Here is a 21,328-nt window from a genome sequence, read left to right as displayed (position 1 = left end):
ACACAGCTCAATGCACCTTTCTTGAATCAACAAGTTTCCCACCACAAGAAGCACCACCACAAAGTGAAAACAAACTGCTAGTTGGTTTGATCCAATGCCCAGCGAGATTCCTTGAAACACAACAGATTAAGTACTCCCATCTAATTGCCCTTCTCCCCCAAATCACTGAATTTAAAAGGTTATACCAGTTATTTCCAGACACGCCTTCCAAAACGCTGCATGCAAAAAAGGCCAAATGATTACCTGGAACAGTTTCAGGAGGAGGACACTAACACTGAAGTTTTAGGATGGGCTCTCCTGAATCAGCTTTGTATTATGCGAACAGAGGCATTTGCCAACGATATCCAAATTATCCCCTAATCAGGGCTTTCAGACTTAGCAAGCAGCATCTTAAAATAACCGATTAGATCAGAAAAGTTAATGAGTTTCAGAGAACAGAGTTCTAGGTAACTTTTTTTTTTCCAGCATATTCATGAAGGAACACTGAGCCATTTCCTCAGAGGGCACCTTTTCATCTCGGCCATGAACATACGGCTAGGGACACTTCTAAACGAGGGAGGGAACAAAAAGCCTAGACCATGGAGTCTGTTTTAAAGAACAAAGCCTGACACTACCCAATTCAAAGACAACTTTAAGCTGAAACATAAAGAATGAAGCCCTCAACCACATCCCAAATACTCACTACAAAGTGCGTTCTCTTTCACACTAGAGAATCAACATTTCTTCGTGTATTGGAGCTACGTTTGCAGCACCCCCAGGCTCCTCCTGAACTCCAGCAGGGAAGGGAAGCACCTGGGGCACCCCTGCATAACCCAGCAGAACCCTGCAGCTTCACAGCTGGAGAGCGAGCACTTCGCAAGAGGGTTGCTTCCACCTGCTGGAGATGGGAAACATTAATGCGAGACCACGAGACCCCACTGCTCGCGGGGAGAGACCCATGCTTTGGGGTAGCAGGGATGCTTCTCTTCTTCTCCATGCACTGGAAGAGAAGTGATCCCTCCTGCGATGCCCACGGTGACCTCCCAAAACCACACGCCAAGGGACACAAGCACACAAGGCTCGCTGCTCCCAAACACCTGAGTGCAAACTAAACCCGAACGCACACAGATCTGAGATCCGCCTACATCACACCCCAAAAATCTCTCCCTAAAATCAGGGAAATCAACCCAAGGCACATGCAAGGCTCCCCCTGTACCGCAGGGGTGTCAGAGCACCACAAGTGCTGCTGTTTGGTTCTTTTTGCTCTGCTAGGGCTGGTGGAACACGAAAACACCTCACCCAGCCTCCACCATTCACTAGGAACACCTCTTTTATCAGGAACTGTGTTTAAGACAAGATTTGCAATAAATAATTTGGTTGTATCTGCAGCACTGAGTCAACACCCAAAGCCATCTTCTCATCTGCAAACAGCTGTGAAGAAAAGGGCCACCTCTATTTAATTCCTTAACAATTGGGAATTAAGGGATGAAGCCATCGCTCAGCCTCCCGTAACACAATCTCTTCCATTTGGCACTCCTTTCAAAAGCATAAAGACCTTCTATTTATAGGCGGTTGGCTAAGATCAGTGCTACATTTCTGCTTCTGCAGTCACCACAACACGTGTGGTTTGCCTCATATACCTGTCCAAAACCCGCACACCTCGTAGACAGCACAAGTGGTGGAGTGGTTTTTATGGGATGCTACGAAAAAACCTGTGCCAACAGCATCCTAAGCAGCCCAGGGTGAGACTTCACCAACAACAATTCTAGAGCACAAGCATTGTAAAGCCAAGATTCATGATAAATCACTGTTATCTTAAGTTATCTCACATTTTTTCTTCTAACTGAAGTTGTTTAGATTTTATCATCAGCCAATTAGAATAATTACATGCAAGCCGACTGCAGTAGATAACTGTAAAATGTAATGCATCCAAAGATATTTGTCGAGTTACCCATCCATTTAAATACCAATGAAAGCCATATTTAAACATCAGTCTGCAAGCAACTTAAACATCCTTTTCCAGCCCATAAAGGCTCCTCAGACTTTCAGTACTGCTTACACGCTTATTTCATCCCAATCTGACACCAGAATCTCACACACCCTTCTCCTGGCTGGCTCGGAGTCTGGTGTGCAGGGAATGAGGCTAACTCACATCACAGACTAAATTCTTCAGCCTGAGGGGGTACCACACCACGCTCACTTCAAGTCCTTAGGAAAAAAAAGAAATTCACACCAAACCCCCTGCATCACCAGCGTTCCTGGATCTATTTATTGCACACAACTAGCGAATCAAAAAGCACAGTCATCTTCATTTGGAGACAAAACTAACTACCAAAAGGTTCAGAAGAAGTCAAGAAAACATCTCCCTCCCTGGCTATAATTTTTTAAAAAGCAGCCACTCAGACTACAAATAATCACACACCAAAATACATTTTTAAGCTTCGGAAATACCTCAAAAAACTGAATCCTGAAAGTTACCTGCCACCCATCCTGCTACTACCAGCAACAAGCTCTGGTGGCTTCCCTACACATCAGAGTGACACCTGAGCATCACAGAGTACTGAACCTCGTACCATTAAGAGTCACTAAATCACACCTCTGCGTGGCTAATTACACCATCAATATACATGCAAGGAAAATTCCTCAACGTTGACACGAAGTGATGAGCTTTACAGACCTGTCAAAATAAATTCGAATCTTTCATCTCATTAATTCCCATGATTATAACGGGGTTTGGGGGCGATGCAAGCTGATCTACATTCAAGGCCGAAAAAGAATTACCACCTTTTTTCACAGAAGAAGCAGCACGGCTGCAACACGGGCTCCCGGCTGAGCTGCACAGTGCCTGAGAATCGCTGGCAACGCAGGTTTTCACATTTCTCACACTCCGACAAGCTAATACATCTCAGAGACTGATAAGATCATACCATAAACAGATATAATTAACTCAGCATTTCCCATGTCAGCGACGGAAGCGGAAGAGTGACTTACTTGGGTCTCGACTGCTGTACGGCCATCCTGAGGCAGGTAAAAAAGACGGCATCGGGGAACTTGTCCTGCTGTCGTCCTCCACTTGCTGCGTAATGTGACGCACAGTTTCTTTATTTTTCCTGTTCTTTCTGCGCCCCGTGGGCTGCCAGCCATCCCCTACTCCTTGTTCCGAGAAAGTGTTCTGTATTGCACTATCCTTGGCAGAATGGAGTTCGCTCCCTCCGTAATGCGAGGGCGAAACCTGCTCCTCTTTGATACGTAAAGACCCGTAGCCCATGTCGCTAGACCAAAGGGACTGGGATGAAATGTCTTCGTGGCTGTCTGTTTTTGGTTCTTGATCCTCTTTTCCGTAACTGCTCCCTCCTTCGTGGCAGCTGGCGATCGCTGAGTCTCCAGAAGAGTTGGCTGGACTCGTTCGTCGGGCTAACCAGGGCGATATACTCCTGCCAGCCACCACCGCCGAAATCAAAGCATCCGTGCTGCTGCTGGAGGGAGCTCCCAGTTCATAATCGACGAGGTCGTCCGAGGCATCGGACTTTATGCTGATGTCGAGAGCTGCTTTGATGAAGTTGTGACAGGCTTGTACGATATCCGTCATCTGCAGATAGCTGGCAGCTGACATCACCTCGATGACGTTCCTGCTGGTCAGCGCGAGGTGCGCCGAGTACATGAAGTCAATGATTGCTTTAAAGCCCTGTGCAGTTACAATGTCTAAGTGGGTGACCGTGGCCTGGTCGGAGGTTTTCTGTACCTGGCAGTACAGCGTTTTGAAGTAGCGACTGCTCCCGAGCAGAACGTTTTTGTGAGCCTTAAATATCTTGCCCTCCACTATAATGCAAACGTCACAGAGGATGCCGTGCTGTCTCTGCTCGTTGAGCTCACGAAGCAGATGCCGGTAGTGCGAAGTAATCTCCATATCTTCCTTTCGGTTATTCATTTGGAAATCTTTGTGTTTCCTCTTCCACAAGTCCTGTAAGGGGAAGGAAACGACTGGATTACAACACCCAAAACAAACTCACAGACACGCTTTTCTAAGACTCAATGAGACCAACCCCACATTGCACCAAATTAAATAACAGGTTCCTCTTGAAAGAATCCCACAAAATACAACTGCCTAGAAAGATGTTACATGTATTACACAATGAAGCATGTTTTTTTTTTTTTTTTTTTTTTTTTACCAGACTTCAAGTAATTTACATTAAAAGAGACTAGATTTGAAGCTCAGTCTCCAGCATCTCACAGCATCCCAGAGAAATGTTTCTTTAAATCACTGCAGACTTGTAAGAAAACCTGTCTGGAGTTACTCGGGTAAAACAGCTGCCAGTTTTCACTGTTTGGGTTCAGTAAAGTTTGGTTTTGACAGAAGTACTACACTTGAAACCACGCTGATGGATACAAACTATTGAAGAGCACTCTGAAACACAATTTCCTCAAGGGAAAAAGCATTATGCGTAGCACACTGAATAGCTGAAATCCTCAAACAGCAGAAGCCAATTGAAACCAGCTATTTCCCTTGCTATATTGCCGTTGAGGGGCTATAAATACTGTTTTCAAGCCAGAAGAGCAATAGACAAATCCAAGACCACAGATCACAAAATCTCAAGTCCCCACCCAAACTAACTGGCGACGGATCAGAACTATGAAATTAATGTTATTTGAAGCTTAACTACTTATAGGCACAGCATTTTTAACTTTGCAATAAAACACGTTATTTCCTTGGCTTTATATCTCCAAGTTTACCCCACAGCCACCCTAAAGCATTGGGTAAAGAATTCTAATAAATCACCTAAAGGGTCATTTTTAGCAAGGATGCTTTTATGCCCAGAATAACAAGGCATCCATCAAGCTGATACGAATTCTTAGGACTTTTGATCACCTTCCATAACATTTGACAGCGTGCTCAAAAAAAAATGACAAGTTAGTGCTCGCAGCAAGACAGACACTTGTGTCGTGTAACTTACATCCAAAGTGATCTTCCTTTGATATTTCAAACCAGGTAAAAGAGAGGCCTTAAATCTGGATAGGTTAACAGTAATCAATAGCACTATATTTTCAGACTGAATTTTATTCTCCCTGCAAAGCAGAAGTAAGAGAAGCGATACATCAACACGGACTAGTGCTCACGGGCTTTCGGCACAGCTTTAAGTCTCTCCTGTGATGCAGTTTGGTCAGTTCCCTCTTCAGCATCTTTCAGGAGCTCCTTTGTCCTTCTTCTCCCAAGGTAGTGCTCGGCTGATACCCAGTATGCCAGCTCAGCCCCCCAGCTCACAGCATCCCCGTGTTGGCCAAGGGAGGAGGCTGCCAGTGCCCAACAACCCCACCAAGTCCTCACCACACCAATGCCGTGCTCACCTTTCCTGCCACAATTTCACAAATCCCTTTGCCTAATTTCTGGCATTTCACCTCGCTTATAGCAGCTACTTGGAGCTTGTCGTCAAGATTTATATCCCACGTCACAGTGGTTTAACTGTCCAACTAATTAAGAGTGCCAAGCTGCCATACGGTGTGAAGGATAACTGGAACTACTCCCTCCTTTCAAAAGCTTACATTTGTTCCAATAAAAGGAGTTCTAACTGTAAAGCTGATGTGGGGGCCTACATCTCAAGATACAGCTGTAAAATTGGTATGTGCTGACAAGACCAGATTTGGAGTGCAATTATGGGCAGGCACACACATCGGAGGCCTGCATTCGGGATTCTGGTGGTTCCTGATAAAAACAAAAACCACCGTGAGAACAAAACGCTGAGGTCTCCCAGGCTTAAAAGCACACATGGTTAAATATAAGCTCTGTCAGTAAGGAGGCTGCTGCGAGCTCGAAGCAACTTCTGAGCACGCCTCGAGTTCAAGCACACGCTCGGGCCCATCTGTTCGTGTCGCCTCGCAGCACGGGGCCGGCCTAGGACAGCCACGACTCCGAGCTTATTGACACGTGCAAATGGGTTCCCAGTGCTGTGGGGCACAGCTACGTAACGCCCGTGCCCCCTTCCCTACTCTGTGCTATTAATACCCCCCCCCAGAAGCGGAACAGCTACAGCTTCGCCAACACCGTTGGTTATAGAGCCGCCCCTCGGCCCACAGACCATACGGTGTCCAGGACCTCTCCTGCAGGGGATCCACCTGATGATTACACAACTTCTGCCTGCACAGGCTTCCTCAGCCTGCACGAACCCAGCTGTCTCCTCGGCAGTGTCAGAAATGTTAATTTGCCAGAGCAGCTGGGCCCTAACCATTGAAAAACATTCGCTTTCCCCAAAGAGGAAGGACCATCTTCCTTCCTGCAGCGCAAACAGGCTGAACTGGTGTTTATGTATTTCAGCTCTCTGCAGTTTTTCTACAGAATTAAGCACAAAGAAGCTTACCCTTTTTATTTGAAGGGGAAGAGGTCAATAGCAGCATAGCTCTACGCTATGTGAATAGCGCTACCCATGTAATGCTGAAATCCATCTGGGGACTTCAGTCAAGGTCTGACACAAAAGCCACCTCCGCCTCAATAAATGAAAACAGCCAAGCAAGAAACAGTTGGGGAGCAAGAACCAGAACTGATATTTGAAATGGCCTTTGGAAAGGCCTGAAAAGATCCTGTTAGACCCAGCCAGAACAGAAACCCTAATCCACGCTCTGAAGGTGGCTGCCACCGCTCCCCAGCATCTTCAGTTTTGAGAGAACCACTGATTAAGGCTGAACGACAGTTCAGTTTTGTCCTTATTCCAGAAACCACTGCTGCATCTACTTTTAGGAGCTGAAGAGTCAGCTTAGTCCCCTCAGGAAATACGAATTGCCACACAGCATAAAGTGAGTTGTCCGTCACCAGTTCTGTCTTCAACAGCTGCTGTATCCACACGATTCAGGGGAAGACGCAAGAGATCTCACAGCATACAATTAAGAAATGATCGGAAGGTTTTAGATCTGGCATTTCCTTCTGTTCTTCCTTTACAGGTATCAAAATCCATGCTCCGAGTCAGCATCTCCCTGGAATTGGTTGAAAAAAAGAATTGTTTCCTGCAAGGATAATTTTCCCTTCCTCAATTTAATACAGATTAGCGTCAGGAGTATTCGTCAATGTGGTCATCTGCTTTTGTGGGTTTATGCAACAGCAGCTTTTCCTGGATTCCTTCTTGAATGTCTTTCAGCTAGACATTACACTGATTACTTGAGACTTCATTTATTTACTCTTTTGTATATTTATTCAGCTTAGTTCAGTGTATGGTTGGGTTCCCCTCAGCGTTGATAACAGCCTGCTCTAGATGCACCTCAGTCTTTGTTTAAGCTGCCTATGCCAGAAAACTGGCTTACAGTATTTGTTCTCTTTCTCCCTTTGGTTCATACTGGACCGGTTTGAGAAGCAGACAGCCACTAACCCGGTGCTTCTTATGGACGAAGCACTTGCTAGGCTGTTTATGAAATAGCTTCTCTCTGACTTAATTTCCTATCAAGAGGTTTTTAAATCTGTGCAAGATTCCTTGCTGGCTTCCCTCCCACCCACCAGGCTCTTGACAGCAGACACCCTCCAGGCACGCCGGGAGCAGACAGAAGCATGTCACTGCGGCAGCATCGCGCTGTCCCCGTGCCCTACCTGCCCACGCGTCCAAGGGCACGGGGGACAGGCGCAGAAGGTGGGTAGGTGCCTTCTGGACCAGAAAGCCAAACCAGCTGACATGCTAAAATAGAACGAATATAATAAAACAAGTGAAAATAATGAGAGCATACGTTCCTCTGTGCAAAGGGAAGACAACTTATCCTTCCAAAGGGAAGACAACTTATATTTTTACATCCTTTTGAAGCAGGGTAAGTATAAAAAGAGAGAGGGAGGTGAACAAAGACAGCCACCACAAAGAGCAGCATCCCTTCCCCTGACAGGTGGCCACGTCACAGCATTTTCCAGCATGCAGAGAAAGGGATACTCGTGTCTCCAAGCTAATCAATAAGTTAACATCTACCAAGCCAGCAATCGTTACTGTAGATGTCTTGATCTTCCCCCGCCTAAAGGTCTGCCACCTTATACACATCGCTCCACATTCGACATTTGTCACAGCGTTGTACCTTTTAAACGAGAGGTCTTTGGGGGAGAAAATTAAATATGCCTCAAATTCAGAGGAATTAATTAGTTTTCTGTCTACCCATGTCAAACCAGAACACCCGTTTAATGTCAAGGATCTCTAGGGAACTAATCCAAGTTAAATTTAAGGCAATTTGCTAGTAGTTAAAAATTCAGGAAGCTTCAAAACCCTGTGCTCTTGTATTCCAATTTCACATGCTGTTTTGTAGCCTGTTGTTGGATGTTTGTTCCCCCCCCCCACCCCGTCATCCCCTTTTTCCTGGTAAAAATAATTATCACTCAGGTCTTTTTCCATATTCTGAAGGATTTCAAAGCTGAACACCTCCTCAAATTCTTTTGGCCTTGGCCTCTGATGACAGCACATGGCCACAACACAGTTTTCCAAGAAGTCAATGAACCATAAAAGCTCATCTGTAGATTTTCCACAAGCTGTAGGATATCAGGTTTTCTCCATAAATCAGTTCACAGATAGTACAGTAATTGAATTCCATTACTTTTCAAAAAAAATAAAAAATAAATCCCTAAACAAACAACATGTGCACACAACAGCAAAAAAAAAAGAACAAAACGTGAGCAAATTTAATCATCACCTTCATGCAAACTCGTGTCAAGCTACAGCACAGCTTTTTGTTTTTCCATGCTGTCAAAAACCTGGTCTTAAAGTAAGCATTAATAATTTATATAAACTTTAACCCCAGCTAGAGCGAACCTAGTTCTGCAAATATATCATTTATGAAAGCTGTTTATTTTACACTATCAGCGCCGTTGTTTGAACATGAAAATATCACCTGATGGCATAATAGCAGTCTAAATAAACAAGATATTCACCTAATGTGAATTTCGCCTATGGAGAAAAGAAGAACCAGTAATACTTACAGAGCCAATCTCTCAGCATGCATACCCACAGTAATTCCTCTAGCCAAAATCTCAATGCCAGTAAAATTAAGGGGTTCAAATCAGTCGCACCTAAACTCAGTAAATTATTTGAATTCTGACAAAAAGCCACAGCCAAGAAATGCAGTACACAGATGTAAGCCTCTACCGTACCGTCCCCTGGGAAATCGTGGGGACAAAAATAAACTCCAAAGTGCTTCATTCCCTTCACTCAGAAGGAAAGCTGCAACTGCAGAAACTGGACTACAGTTTTTCTGATCAGCTGGAAGTCCTGAACAAGAGAAAAACACTTTTTGCTATCTCGCAAAATATAAGCTAACCTAAAAACTGACCTACATGACACTTATTTTGTCGTAATTTTCTAAGCTGAAGTTGCTGCACTTAATGCTAAGGCCTCCCGTGAGCGAGCACCAGCACTCCCAGCAGTGTGCTGCTCCATCAGCCACGCTGCGCTCCCTGGAGAAAACAGGCCAACTGGAATTTAACCAAAAATGTGTTGTTTCCTCCCCCATCTCCCTCCAGAGAAAAGGAAAAACAGATCAAGGAAGAACTTAAATTCACTCCAACAGTTCATTATACCAAAAAAAAAAAAAAAAAAAAAAAAAAAAAGGAAAACAAACAAAACACAAACACACCCCATTTCTCTGCTTCCCCCATGTCCTTTCCATGTCTCCACTCCCAAGACATTCCAGCATTTTTTAAATTCCTCTATGAAGGCGCCCTGTAAGGTGAGATTGGGCTTGGAGCTCCTCCTTCCACAAGGCACAGAGCGTGTACGAGTTTCACTTTTACCTAGTTAAAGACAACAGAAATAGGAAGGATTCCTCCTCTGTATGTGCCCTATGCCGGAGGGGAAAAAAGAAAAAAAAGAAGGAAACCACAACGTAACCTTAGCAACTGAAAAGGACAGTACCTATACTTAGATTATTCTCCTAAATGAGAGAGAAAGCAGAAGAATCAGGATATTAATGGATGTCAACTCCCTGCAAAGACACCACTCACGAGTCTTTTCAAATAGATCTCTCCACAGCTAAACTTTCTCACCAGTGGATTTGTGGAAGAAGGGCACACAATTCTAAACAAGTGTTAATCTCTTTAGACTGGATACCCCAAAACTGCATTTGTGGTTTATTCAGTGTATTAGCAGCTTATGAACAGTTGTCACAAAACAAATTCTCCTACTCTATTTCAATTCAAGAAGCCAGTTTTTCTTTAAGTTGGTCGCTCCATCCACAGCTCTGAATTCAAAGAGCCATAGATAGATGTTTGTACACAGACCAAACCAGGCCCCTGGCCCAAGGAGGTTACTCACAACTCGTGGCTTCATGAAAGCAGCGTATCACTTTTCCCTTGTGAATGGGGTTAACAACATTTAATTATAGCCAAGCAGTGAACGTTCATCCTTATGGGTTAGGAATCGCATGAAGAAATAAGTCCCATCATTCAGGTGGAGAAAGACTGCAGAATTACAGCAAATGCAAGAATTTGAGGCATACGGTTTTCAGTGAACCTAAAAACAAAAACCAAAAATACACCCCCACACACCTAGTTGCGTTTTTATTAACAGACTTGAGAGGGACCCTCAATTCTTATTGACTGTAGGACCAAAAAATAAATAAATAAGCCGCCTTCCTCCCAATATTTAATTAACATCTGCCTGAAGGGGGTTCACTAAAATGTCTCTAATTTCAAGCCAGTGCCACGCCACCTTCAACAACAGCACAACAGCATTTCCACTCAGCATCCCTGTTGTAGTTACTCTCCAGAAAGCAGCAGCAGGGAAGCATTACACCTCCAGTAGCCCTAACGCTGGCAGAGCTCATTTCACTGCTGGTTGTCAGTGCAGGTGAAGGGATTTCACCCCCATCGGTCCCAATCAGATTTAGTCAGGAAACACAGTTAAGTCTAACACAATATCGTCAGGTTGTAACCGCCTCCACTGTGGAAATACATAGATGAAAATATGATTAGAAGGAAGGCCAATTTCAGCAATAATAAGGGCACTCAAGAACTCCGCATGCTTCCAGTCTTTCACCCTCCTGCTAAAGCTTCACTTCTGCAGCCTAAACAAGGACCACGAGCAAAACCTAATGCCCGTAAGCAGAACATTAAATAACAGAGCTGTCATTAAGCATTTCACAACTTTCAGCCAGTGACTTGGCTTTGAGCTGCCAAGCATCCACCTGAAGCTACTGGGCCAGATAAAGCCTGCTGAAGCCGCAGACTACAAAACCGTAGCAAGATGACGGGGCTTCTTCTGAAGGTATCTTCGAAAAATTCAGATATTAATCATCATTAACTGACAGCGTGTGAAGAATTTCACAAGAAAACCAGGTTTGAAAGTGAAATCTAGGGGAAAACTGTTAGCCTCCACAGTTTGGAGGGAGAGCAATTAGAAATCAGAATTATTGGAGAAAAACAAACAAACAAAACCACCAGAGATGCAGTTTTTGCTGGAGCGTTCTTCGATTAATAATTAGGGAAAAGATTTGTAGTGATCTTGTTAGAGAAAACATGCAAACTTCAATCAAGGAAAAAAAACGAAGAAAATACACAATTATTTCTTACCAGTAACAAACTGGGTTCCAGGTCTGGTGCTTCTCCTACAACAGCTGAGGACATCAACAGTCCTAGGGCAGCACAGGCAGTGCACTTTTCTTGACCTTCTGATAGCACTGGTAGGAACTCTTGTAGAAGAAAGGCAGAGCTATGATAAAAGACAAAAACAGAAGTTATTAACATTAAACAACAAGATTTCTGAACAGCAGAACGATACGTTTTTAAGTCCTTTCCCTGCAAACTCACAGATATAACGCACCTATTTATGATCTAATGAATGATGTTGACTCAAAGCATATCAATACACTACAGGTAATTAAAGCCAGATTATCTTTTTGCAAGAGCATCATCAAGAGTTACTTCTTCAAAGTACGGCAAAAAAAATGTCTAATTTTGGATACAAAAACTTCAAACAGATCCTTGAAACAACAGTGCTTCCTGTTTGGTAGCTTTTCAAAACATTCTCGCTTTAATGACTTTTTAAAGAGACATTTGTGGCCTGAAGGACGCTAATTCACCTTATCTGACCTATATAAGGCTGAGGCTAAAAAATTACCGGTACAATTTCTTTAGAAAAATTATATTTGCGATGGAATATTCAAGAGAATTTCCTCTTGAGACATCAAATTGCCAGTTTCTACTGGCCAATGCCATTCTAGGTTAAGAGACTGCACAATCCCAAGACTTTTTCCTGTGTAAAATGTAAGAGTCTAGGTGTACTGAGGCACATTCAGAGAGAGACTTCTGAAATAAAACATTACCATTTGTAATTATAATGCAGAGAAACCAGGAATAATTCATCTACACAAAGGCTTTGTCTGGTGAGGATGCATCCACTGCATGTTCTTAATACACCTTTTTTTCTTATATGCAAAAGAGAGGATTGTCTGCAGAATACACTCACTACACCTGCAGCATTTAACTTCAGCTAAAGCTTCTGACTCTAGTTTATTCCAAACTTTATACTGTTTATATACTGTTAGTTATTACAGTGAAGTATTTTCCATCTCTGTATTTCAGATGCATCTTCAACAGATACAGCCTAGCTCTTTTAGTGAAAATATGTTATAAATCAATAGTGTTGACTTCACGACTGACCCTCTCTAACAACAGATTGTGAAAGCAAACATCGAAGGATACAAACAAGGAAGCTTTTCCAATATAAACTAATATCATTATAAATGGTGAAATAGCATATCTAATAAACAAATGAAGTAAAAAATGAAAATCCAAGCGTTTTTATGGCAACAAGCTTAACTGTGAAAATCTTGAAAACAAATACAACCCAATTCAAGCAAATAACATCGACTTTGTTCTCAATTTCTATTTCCGACTGCCAAGTCTTGCCTTTCTCTAATTCTGATTGCTTCTCTGCAGCGATTGTGTTGGCTAGCTCTTTTTAGTCCTATTATTTAGGCAGTTTAAAAAAATAAAAGGAAGGGGGGGGGGGGGTCGGAGGGGCACGACCAACACAAATACATGGGAAATTACTTGGTTAGAAAAGTGTAAAATTAATATCTACTTCCACGTAGTCTTGGAACTGTTACTTTTAAGACTCTCATTTCCACCCTTGTCCCAGAGTCGCAGAATAAGCCAGAACAGCCTGGTGAGACTGGGAAAGTTGAGACCTAGCCTATTTTGTACCGCTCTTCAATTTTTCCGTGTCTCATCAAAACGGACAAAACCCAAGTGATTGTCATTACCAGAGGCACCCTTACCATAAGGTAGGAGCAGGAGAACAGCCCATAGGCGTTTCTTTAGCTTTTGCAGTGGGGTAACATTTCTAAGCAAGCCTTTGTAATCAACGTTAAGTCAAATTTTATTAAAGAACTGGAAGCCTTAACGACAATGTAATCTCCAGCTCCTCTTTCCCTTTCCATGACCGCATCACAGAAATATCTTTAGATGCTCAGAACTTACCAATATTTGACAGCGTTTTCTGTTAGCAAAAACACATGCCACGATGTTTCACAGCTGAGCAGTGCATGATTTAATGATCAGAGGAACATGGGCTCTGGTAACAAGCTCCAAGAGTTTCTTCAGATGTTCTGTGTTTGGGAACGGAAAGAACAGGAGGGGAAAAGTGAAAATCTGCACTAATACAAAAACTTCATTGTCACTTAATGAGAAGCAACAGTTAACAGAACTGAGCATTTATAATACCCTTTCCCATCCCAAACAGTACATATTCTGAAATATTTCCAGAACTGAGCAAAGGGAAAATGACTTAAGACCTTGTAGTAAGTTAAAGGAAGAGTTTAACATGAAAATTGAGGACACTGAAAAAAACCATGCACCCAGACCACAGTGCTTTGAGGAAGTCTCTGCAAAAACCAGTACTTGTTAACATTGCTTGAAGATGTATTATAACAATGGCCTAAGTTCTAATTAGCATCACAAAGACCTCATTAATGTTTACATGACACCTGCAATCCGCACACTTTACATGGGGTTACCACTAACCTAACCTCGCGGTTACACCGATACCCACCACCATTGCAAAAAAAAAAAACAGAGAATTTGCCCAAGGTTACAGAAAAACGAAGTGTCTGCATCGTACAAAACTACCAAATTTTAGCTCTATCCCTGTCCAACTCCACTGAATCACCGCCTGCAAAGCCAGTGCCACGCTCACGTGACGGAGCAGCCGTACTCCGTACCTGCGTGCGTGCCGCTTGTTCCTCTTTGCGAATATTTATAAATTCTAAAGAAAACTCACCAAGACGTACAAAAAAAAGCCACAAGTGCCCAGGAAAAGGGCACTTTTTCTACGTGCCATGCTGTGACAGCGACAGAGCAGGAGGCACCTTCCCCACGGGGCGCCACGCACGCCACTAGTCCTGAATGTTCCCGTGCGCCGGTACTTCCATCCCGTGCTCCCTCTGCTTTTCACCATTTCCCCATAATTTCCAGCCCCGTCCATATGCCCATCCCTCCAGCACGGCCTCTGGTTTCGCTGCTTGGGGTCTGAGCCCTGCTCTCCCCATCCCGGTGCAGAAGGGGAGGAACAGACCCAGTGCCACCGAGCGCGATAAGAACATGGGAAAGCCCACTGAAGTTTAAAATCAAGCTTCTTTCGGGGTACGAGGCTTAAATCTGGCGATCCCAAAAAATATAAGAAGGCAGCTACATACCTATTTGCTAGGATAGCAGCAGGGATTAAAGGAACCCTGAAATAAGCTGGCTGCCTATGGCTAGCACGAAGCTTACCTGTCCGAGCGATGCTAGCGCCCACGAGATCTGAGCTGCCACTTAAAAGAAAGGAGCCACAAAAATAACCCATGTAAAAGACCTCACGCTTGCGTATCTGATAGCCAAAAACCAACTCAGAAAGCACCTCAGGAAAAGCAAGTGAACAGCAGGCTCACCACGCTGGGAATTGCCCTGAAGGGCGCTTCCCCCAAAATAACGCTCTCAGCGGCTTTTTCGCCAGGGGATCTTTGGTGAAGTTCCCAAACCCGGCGCGTAAGAGCAGAGGGAGGCCAAGAAGGAGGAAGCATCAAAATGTAACTTTGAAAGAGAAGTGCCATGGCGGGAGGAGCCGAGAAGGGCACCTAAAGGCAGAAAAGGGATCAGGAATGACCCAAGAGCAGAAATCAAGCATCACAAAACTGAAGATGACGGTCGAGGGGCTCTGAGAGCAAATCTGGATTTGTTTCTGTAATTCCTACCGCAAGCCCTTCATGCCTTGGGTGAGCACGCCCTTTGTACTTTTTTTAGTAGAAATCTTTTCCTTTTTCCCTTCCCTATCGTAGCCGATCAAACCGAGAGGCAGAAGGAAGCCAAGGAGGGCAGGCAGGTAGCAAGAAGGAATTCAATCGGCTGCTTTTATATTTAGGCACCACCTCGCTCCCCAGTCCGACGGGGCTGTTGGGAGTGCTGCATCCTGATGACTTCGTTTATCAGTGCTTAAATTAGTCGGGTGTCAGGTTTGGGTATTTTAAGCCCCTAATGGCTAATACAGACCATCGATCCCTCCGCTTCCCTCCAGCAGCGTGTTAGGGCGAAAGGTGCAGGTTTTGGGGATCCTTTCATCAAGGAGCCAGCTAACGGCCGTGAATATCAGCTCGCTTTCTGCAGAAACCTTCAGCACGCGTTGGGAAACACCAGAAAGAAAAGTAGCTCGGGTGGAATAAGCAGTTTGTTCAATAAATAAAGAGGAAAAAAAAAAAATATAACCAGGAATTGAAGCGCTCCCAGGTATAAACATATTCCTTAATATGTAAAACCCTACTCACTTTTCTAAGTAGGGTTCTTAAGCAGCTCAGTTCTTGGCACACACCCCGACATTCTTGTTACTAAGTTTATTTTAATCCATACCCAAGCTGGTAGCTGCGTTTGTTGAATATTTCTGAGGCCCCGGTGCCTCGTTATAGGAAAAACGGAGTTGGGGTCTCCTGTAGGACCAACGCGAGGCAACCGCCAGCGTTTGCAGGACGTTTTCCTTCTTGTCCACGCGAATACCCGAAGTAACGGGACAGGAAGGCTCACAGCTGCATGGGCTGGGATAAAAGCTAGCCACGTCCCAAAAAGCAGGGCAAAAAGGTCGGGTTTGGTACCTGTTAGGTGCCCACAAAGCCCTGCAGGAAATAACTCACGGCGTGCCCTTACCTCGTGGAGCACGTCTGCAGCTCACAGTCGGTGCCGAGGAGCTCACCCTGCCTGCAAAGCGCTCAGAAAGCGTCCAAACCCGGCATCTCGGGACCAGTCAGAACAAAAAAAAAAAAACAAAAAAACCTGCTGCTTCTTCAACACAGGGGCGTGAGAGAAACGTAAAGAAACTGCTCAGGAAACAGCTGCCCGCGGCTATCTTCGCAGGGACAGAAAACCCCCAAAAATCTCGTGGGAAATTCGGGGAGGGCCGCGGGCCAGCTCGAGCTTACTAAGAGCGAGGAGGCTGAGCACAGCTCTGACTTTTCATGGCTTTGCCAGCCAGCGCAGAGGTGACTATTTAGAAGAGGTGACTAAACACTGGCACCCGGGCAGGGGAATCTGACGTGGGGCAGCGTGGCCCCAGAGATGAACACAGGATGGGAACTGAATCCCGAGCAGCTGTCCTACAAACCAGGCACTGCTGTGCATCCCAGCACACCGAGGCAGGGCACGGGAAGGCGTTAGGCTGAAAGGGAAGAGCCTAAAGAAACCCTACAAGGAGAGGTGTGTGTGGTTGTATTCCTCGTGCACCGAGGGTCTGGTGGGAAGCGAGAAAAATCCCGTCCCCAGGGGTCTTGTAGGGTAAGGGGGCTGCAGCACAAACCTAGCGCCGAGAGAAACAGAGAGGAGGGAATAAATGCATGTTTTTAAGGCAAAAAGGTGAAATTTTAACCCTGAGCTCTGAGAGTGTCGCTGTCCTTGGCCACACACCAGGAAAAAGGTGGTGGAAGCCCCCCTGGGGGCAGGCAGCGCGCCCCCAGCTCCCCCCCAGGACGCCTCCCTCGGCTCCTCAACGCTTCGAGGTTCAAATATCACGGGTGCAGAACACAGGTAAATATAAAAATTATATTTAAAAATATCCCGGGTGGTGGTAAGGCAAAAAGCAAAATATAAAGCTGGTATTAATCCCTTTGTGCCAAGTGTCACAATTCCCTAGCGCGACGCCCCCGGCCAGGAACGGACACGAGCTTAATAAATTAAATAAAGCACGTATGGGATACCCACAAGAACCGCAGGAGGAAGAAAAAAAAAAACAGGAATGCTTTTTTATCAATTTTGGGGGAGCCCAGAGAGCGCGACAGAGCTCGGGAGCAGGCAGCAGGAACATCCAGGGGAAAAAAGTCCCGGGGAAGGCTGAGCTGTTTATGAAATAATTCGGCCCTGAAAGCAGGCGGGAATAGTTTGGGTTGGGTGTCAGCCTGCTGGAAGGACAGGAAACTTCGCTGCGAGACTTCAAAAACACCCATCTAAAAACAAAACAAGAAAAGAAAAAAGCAAACCAAGAACTCCACGCCAGTAGCTAGGGAAGGAGAAGAGATTTCAGGAGGTGCCCAACCTCGCAGCAACACGGCACCAGGGGAAAAGGAGGCGAATTAGCAGCAAATAACAGATCCTTCACTTCTCCTCCCAGCAGAGGACTGGGGGGGGGCTGTTGCTGAACTGGTTTTCCTTCGAGCACTTCCAGTTATAAAGAAAAAAGAAAAAAAAGCAGCAAACCTCTCGCAAAGAACATCCCCGCTGTTGTACAACTGTCCCAGAAAACAAAGACCACGGGGAGCAAGTGGCCCATTTTCCTCAGCCTCCCAGAGCCCCGCGTCCAGGTCAGGTTTCCGAAGGCTCGGCCGCGCGCGCTTGCGAACCAAGCAGCAATTAAAGGCTCCGGGGAAGGGCTCGACGTGGGAATTATTACAAATTCTCACTATATCCCCTTTCCCCGGACCCTAAAACCGCCCCGATTACAGCTGCAAGTTCAGCTGCAAGCGTGTTTCCCCCTCCTGGCCAAGCCGTATGAAACCCAAAGCTGATTTTTTTTTTTTTTTTTTTCCCCCGTTTCAGTCCCATCCCATCCCACCCGTGCACCAAACCCAAAAAACCTCACACCAACACCACGCTCGGCACCCCCACGACGGCGCCGCTGCAGCTCGCTGCCATCCCCACACCCGTTTCTCGCCAGTTTTCCCCCCCAAAAAAAAAAAAAAAACACCTTAAAGCAACAAATCCTCGCCGCACGCTGAAAATATCGTGACTAATAATACACTCCACCCATTTTTCCCCCCCCCCCCTCCATCACCGAAGATTTCCAAATACAAAACTTGACGAGCAGCGAGCCGGCGAGAATTTAAGAGCAGCGATGGTAAATCCTATTTCCGAATAAAAGGGGTTTTAAAAAAAAAATAAAATAAAAGGTGAGCGAGGGACGGAGAGAAGCAAAAAAGCCACCCGGGCGTTGCGAGCTCCTTCCTCGGCGTTACCTTTTTCCTCGCTCTTCTGGGGTAACCCGAGCTTTTCCTTCCAATCCCCGAGGAACCCAAAAAAATTGAAAAAGCGACCAGAAAGGTAAAATCCTCCCTCTCCCCGTCCAGAAAACAGAGCGGCTCCGCTGCCGAGGCATTCAAGCAAGAAAGACTTGATGGAGTTGGGAGAGCCGGGACAGGATCCGGAGGCGATGCCGGGGAGCAGCCGAAACGCTCGGCACGGTTCGGGTACAGGTGCCTGCCCAATTAACGAAGCTCCCGCTAACGACCCCGTGCCTCTCGCCAAGCCGAAAGGTGGAGATGGCAAGAAGAAAAAAGAAGGAGGAAGCCGGCTGAGGAGAGTCCGAGTCGCCTTTGTTTTCTCCTTGCCTGGGCAGGTGCCGAGAGAGGGGGAAAAAAAAAGGGGGGGGGTCCCGTGGGGCGCTCGGTGTCCCCGAGTCCCCGTCCCGAAAAGCGGCTCCGGGGCTGAGTTCTCAGGGACTTGGTGGAGGGCTCGGGGAGGGGACGGGGACACCCAGGGGTGGGCAGGGAGGTGGCACGACCCCGCACCCCGAGCTCGCCGCCGCCGTCACCCGCTCGGGGTTGGGGAGGGGACCCCCCCGACCCCGCGTCCCCCCCTTTCCCCGGTGACTCGGTGCACTTGTCACAGAGCCGGGAAAGCCGCCTCCATCCGCCCCGAAAAGCGGCGTTGGGTTTAAAAAAAAATAAAAAAAAAAAAATAATAAATAAAATTTAAAAAAATAAATGGTAAGAAATGAAATAATCCCAGGGTCACTTCCCCCGGCTCGGCAATTAAAATGGAGGCGAGGCCGGGCGGGCTGCGGCTGGCTTTAGGGGGAGACAATAAACCCAAAACAGGCCTGGCTTTAAAAGAGAGGGGGGGGGGGTGTGTGTGTGGGGGAAATAATAAAATAAATAAATAAAAGGAATAAATAAATAAAAAAGAGAAGGAAAGGAGCGGATCGCAGCGTGCGCCTCACCACTGCCCGTGGGTGTCCCCGTCCCCCCCCCCCCTTCCCTTTGCAGCCCCGGGGTTGGGCTCCCCGCGAGGTCCCGCTGCAAGTTGTGGGGTGGGGGCCGGGGAGAGGAAGGCTTTGGAGCCCCCCCCCAAAAAAAAAAAAAAAAAAAAAAACACACAAAAAAAATCCTGAAAGCCCAAATCTTTCCCCCCCCCCCCTCCACTCCCCCACTAAGGGGCTCCCCCCTGGGGGGAGGGGGGGGGGGGGGGGGGCTCGGGGCGGGCTCGGAGCTCCGTCGGGTGTTGACGCAGCAGAAATTACCGGCTGGAAAATTCCCCTTTCGGAGAGGGGACGGGGAAAAAAAAATAAAAAAAAAATAAAAAAAATTAAAAAAAAATAAAAAAAATAAAAAGGGGGGGGGACAAGGGGGAAGGGAGGGACCTAAGGGGGTTAAACCCTGCCTTTGGGGGGGGGGCTACCCCCCTTCCTCCTCCTCCTCCTCTTCCTCTTCTTCTTCTTCTTCTTCGTTTTCTTCTTCCAAGCACTGAGGGGGGGGGGACACGGGGACACAGAGGGGGGGGGCACAAACAGTAGGGGGGGGGCACTGAGGGGAGGGGGGGAAGGGGAGGGACAAGGGGACACACACCAATGGGGGGGGGGGGGACGGAGGCAGTGGGAAAGGGGACACCGGGGAGGGGGGGGGACACACACACAGAGGGGGGGGGCGACACAGCGGGGGGGTCACCGGGTTGGGGGGGTGGGGGGGACACACTAGAGGAGGGGTCAGGGACGGGGAAAGGGACACGGGGGGGGTGTAGACACCGGGGGGGGGTCACACACATTGGGGGGGGGTCACACACGTTGGGGAGGGGGTCACAGGCACCGGGGGGGGGTCACACACATTAGGGGGGGGTCGTAGGCACCGGGGGGGGGTCACAGGCACCGGGGGGGGGTCCACACACATTGGGGGGGGGTCATAGGCACCGGGGGGGGGGGGTCGTAAGCACCAGGGGGGGGTCTTAGGCACCGGGGGGGGGGTCGTGGACACTGGGGGGGGGTCCACACCCCCCGTGCCCCCCCCCCTCCTCCCTCTGACAATGCCCCCGGCGGTAACCAACGGGGCGGCGCCCGGGCACGGCCCCGGGGGGGGGCTTAACGGAGATGGGGAGGGGGTTAACGGGGAAATTTTGGGGTGGGGGGGGGACGATAATAACGGGGGGGGGGCGGCCCCGCTTACCTGAGCCCCGCGGAGCGGCCGGAGCGCGCGGGCGCCGTCGGTCACCGGGGGCGGGAGGGGGCGGGGGGGGGGGGGGTGTGGGGGGGAAGGGGGGGGGGAAGCGGCGGATGGGGAGGGAGGGAGGGGGGGGGGGAGAAAAAAAGGGGGAGGGGGAGGGGGGGGGGCACCCGGGCGCGCTCCCGCCGCTCCCTCGGGCGCGCGGGGCGCGGGCCCGCGGCGGGCAAAGGGGGGGGGGGGGAAGGGGGCGTGGCCTCGCGGCGCGTGCCGCCGCCTGTCCCCGCCCCCTCGTGGCGGGAAGGTGGGCGGTGATTGGCTGGCGCGCGGCGCGGGTTGAGGTGAGGCCACGCCCTCGGCTCCGCCCCCTTCGATCCTCGGCTCCGCCCCCTCCTTGCGCCGGGGGAGCGGGGGCGCCGCCGGCGGCTGTGGCACTGCCGGACACCGGAAGTGAGGGAGAGCAGAGGAGATGAGGAGGGGGGGGGGGCGCGCGCCCGGGGCTGCGCAGCGCGGGGCATGATGGGACAGCGCGGGGCCGAGCCCTGAGGGGAGCTGAGGGGCTGGGTCCTCCAAAGCCCCCCCCCGGGCCGGGCTCGGTGTGGCTGTGAGGGGGCTGTGCCCGGCGCCCCCGTGGTCCTGCCGAAGCAGGAGCTGCTCAGGGTGTTGTGCTAAGAGTCACCAAGCACCACCGTGCCCTAAAAGTGTGGAAATTAACGCCTCAGGGTGTAAAATCCGCCCCCACTCCCCCCTC

The 21,328-nt window shown here is 47.9% G+C and overlaps 1 protein-coding gene across 3 annotated transcripts in view; it reads right to left on the bottom strand.

Annotated features, from left to right (window-relative positions):
* ZBTB46 (zinc finger and BTB domain containing 46) overlaps positions 1–20,645 on the bottom strand; it is a 58,359-nt gene extending 37,714 nt beyond the window's left edge. For 2 of the 3 annotated variants that reach the window (XM_084296694.1, XM_084296696.1), the window contains exons 1-4: positions 20,584–20,645; positions 13,400–13,527; positions 11,489–11,627; positions 2,971–3,940 (exon numbers count right to left, since the gene is read on the bottom strand). In XM_084296694.1, coding sequence (XP_084152820.1) covers positions 2,971–3,940; positions 11,489–11,542 — 1,024 coding nt within the window. In that variant the 5' untranslated portion in view covers positions 11,543–11,627; positions 13,400–13,527; positions 20,584–20,645. Of the gene's footprint in view, positions 1–2,970; positions 3,941–11,488; positions 11,628–13,399; positions 13,528–18,384; positions 18,756–20,583 lie in introns of those variants that run through there. The other variant, XM_084296695.1, reaches the window with a different exon arrangement.
* Positions 20,646–21,328: the final 683 nt, after the last annotated feature.

The sequence above is a fragment of the Netta rufina genome, assembly GCF_964035555.1.
Source record: "Netta rufina genome assembly, chromosome: 16".
NCBI classification, from domain to species: domain Eukaryota; kingdom Metazoa; phylum Chordata; class Aves; order Anseriformes; family Anatidae; genus Netta; species Netta rufina.
Note: the sequence above shows the minus strand (reverse complement) of the source record. Positions and strands in the feature narration are given on the sequence as shown.